Here is a 3047-nt window from a genome sequence, read left to right as displayed (position 1 = left end):
CCGCCTCAGCCTCCCAAAGTACTGGGATTACAGGCATGAGCCACCGTGCCCAGCTGAAATAAACTTTCTAAAAGGCAATCTGGCTATATGCATCAAAAATGAAATCTAGAGTACTCTTTCAACACAGTAATTCCATTTCTGGGAATTTATCCTAAGGATACATTTAGATCATTTAGATAAGGACATAAAGATGTGTACACAAGGATGTTTATTACAGTGTTATTTATAATAAGAAAAGTTGACCAGGTGCGGTGGCTCACGCCTGTAATGCCAGCACTTTGGGAGGCTGAGGCAGGCCAATCACTTGAGGTCAGGAGTTCAAGACTAGCCTGACCAACATGGTGAAACCCCATCTCTACTAAAAATACAAAAATTAGCCAGGCATGGTGGCAGGTGCCTGTAATCCCAGCTACTCAGGAGGCTGAGGCAGGAGAATCGCTTGTTTGAATCCAGGAGGCTGAGGTTACAGTAAGCCGAGATAGTGCCATCGCACTCCAGCCTGGGTGACAAGAGCAAGCAACCAAGAAAGCAAGAAAGAAAAGGTATCTACTGACATAATCTATGTCTATGAGGAATGCATAGTTTCTGAAAATAAGTTAGAGTAGTATGCATAATATCAGCTAATTTTAAAAATATATAGGTGTGCATATGAAGTTATGCATATGGACCCACACGTGCAACAAAACCTGGAAAGAAATATCCCCAACTGCTTTATTAGCAGTTATTTCTTATGATGGATTTATGAGCGACCTTTCTTCTAATTTTTGCTCTCCTTTTATTTCTTCAATGGAGCTGGGAAATAAAATTTTGATTTTAAAAGGAAGCTAGCAAATACAAAACCCTGTGCTAAACAATTTACTCGCATTTCTATTGATTTTGAAGGAGCCTATAGACAGTACCCTCCTCAAACAAAGCATATTGATATACTGATTTTAACTTTTATGTTAAAATTCCAGACACCCCTGAAAAGTTATTTAAGTTATCGTTAACCACTTCATGTCCTGAAGATGGAAATCTTTGGGTTATAACTAATGCAAAAGGAGCATATGTCTGGAGATCTTGTAGTTCTCTTATCCTTCAGTAATGTTTCTGCACACACGACTGTGCGTGTGTGTGTGTGTACATGTGTGTGTACACATCTGTCTATTGAGTAAGAAAAGCAAGATAAGGTAAATAGGAAATGGACAAGAATGGTAAATCAAAGACCAACATGAATTAGTGTCCTACAGGGAAATAAGTATTAGTAAACTCACTCCTCAAGGTCTTATTTATGATTTTATAGTATGAGAATCTTCCTTTGGGTTTAGGAGAAAACCCTGACATCCTTGTAAATTCTCATTTATAATTTACCAAGACTGAATTTGGGTCTCCTAATAGAAAATATTAAATCCATGTGATTTATATCTAGTTGTGAAATTTAAGCACATTTTTCCTCATAATTGACAATAGGTATCTATTTATTTTGCCAAGAGTTTTACTTATTGTAAAATGATACATATTTAATTTTCAAGTATTTAAAATCTTGGGAAAATGTAAATGGGAAGGGAAAATGATTTTTGTAACATCTCAGGAGTTCTTTGTAGGTGTTACTGAATGCAAGTTACATGGTGTAACTCACAGTTGTCAAAAGAGCCAAAAAAAAAATACTATTTTGCCTTCTCAAAACAATTACCTTATCTGGCTTTGAAATCTTCCTACTTCCCTCCTGAGGTGGCCTTCTCCAAAACTTAGCATAAAATTAGATCCAATGCTAACAGAATATCCTCCAATAATAGACATTTCCAACTTTGGCGGGGGGCGGGGGGATTTCTTTGAGCACATATGTATGTTTGTGTGCATGCACGTGTGAGTATGTGTGTGTGAGCTTGTCATTGCTAGAGTGGCCATGGGAGAAAAGTGAATCTCCCTAGAGCCAACTTAGAAGTTAACAGGAATAATATGACAACCACAAGGTCATCCAGAGTTCTCAAAAGTGATGTCAAAAGATGATGAGGTGTTAAGTACATTTTGTAAGCCATGAAAATCCAGGACACAATCAGCAAGAAATGAAGTTTGCTCTGAATACGACAGACAAATGAGTATATTGATACAATTTTCATTAACTATTCCTTTGCTTGCAATCTCAATCAAATGCTCTTTATCCTTCAGCAGAATTTACTATTACCAAACATGAACATAACAACCTACATTCGTCTTATGTTGAGATCTGGGAGATCAAAATTCTGCAAACTTTCCTTCCAACCTTTCATTTAAAAAATTCTTGGAAATGAATTTAGCATAGTTAAAAGTGAGAAGTCATGCTTCAAATCCCAAACTATGTTTTTCCTGTCAAATATTGCTCTCTGTAAAGTGTATCACCAAACCCCAGTAGAAACTTACCCTTCAACTTGAGGTCAACATTATGTCTCAGCCAAGGATAAACCCCATAGCTTGGCATATCTTCAGGAATTGGATTATCGCTTATCCAGCCATCACAAGCGAACCGGAAGAAATTATCACAAGGATCCACAGACAGATTTACTTTACTTAAGATAGCAGCAGCTATTTAGAAAGAAAATCATAGGATTAATGATAAGCACTGAATGTTGTGTACTGTTCTTTTCCAAATTAAACACAATGATTTCATATCAACCAGTTTCTAAGCCTTGGCATTTATATTTCCCCTTAAAAAAAACTCTCTGAATCTACCTCACTATATGAAATGACTACATTCAAAGTGAATGGACAGGCCAGGCGCAGTGGCTCACGTCTGTAATCCCAGCACTTTGGGAGGCCAAGGCAGGTGGATCACCTGACGTCGGGAGTTTGAGATCAGTCTGGCCAACATGGTGAAATCCCATCTCTACTAAAAATACAAAAATTAGCCAGATATGGTGGTGCATGCCTGTAATCCCAGCTACTCGGAGGCTGAGGCAGGAGAATTGTTTAAACTCAGGAGGCAGAGTTTGCAGTAAGCCAAGATCGCACCACTGCAGTCCAGCGTGGGGTGACAAAGTGAAACGGTCTCTCAAAAAAAAAAAAAAAAAAAAAAAATTGGCATGGTGGCA

At 37.9% G+C, this 3047-nt stretch overlaps 1 protein-coding gene across 1 annotated transcript in view; it reads right to left on the bottom strand.

The window, feature by feature from the left end:
* The window catches only part of LOC108518259 (phosphate regulating endopeptidase X-linked), a 156629-nt gene that overhangs the window by 141135 nt on the left and 12447 nt on the right, over positions 1 to 3047 (bottom strand). The window contains 1 exon segment of the mRNA XM_017856526.1: positions 2380 to 2541. Within this exon segment, the coding sequence (XP_017712015.1) occupies positions 2380 to 2437 (58 nt within the window). The 5' untranslated portion in view covers positions 2438 to 2541.

Source organism: Rhinopithecus bieti, unplaced genomic scaffold (assembly GCF_001698545.2).
Source record: "Rhinopithecus bieti isolate Rb0 unplaced genomic scaffold, ASM169854v2 scaffold_45112, whole genome shotgun sequence".
Classification (NCBI taxonomy): Eukaryota; Metazoa; Chordata; class Mammalia; order Primates; family Cercopithecidae; genus Rhinopithecus; species Rhinopithecus bieti.
This window is presented reverse-complemented; position numbering and strand designations above follow the sequence as displayed.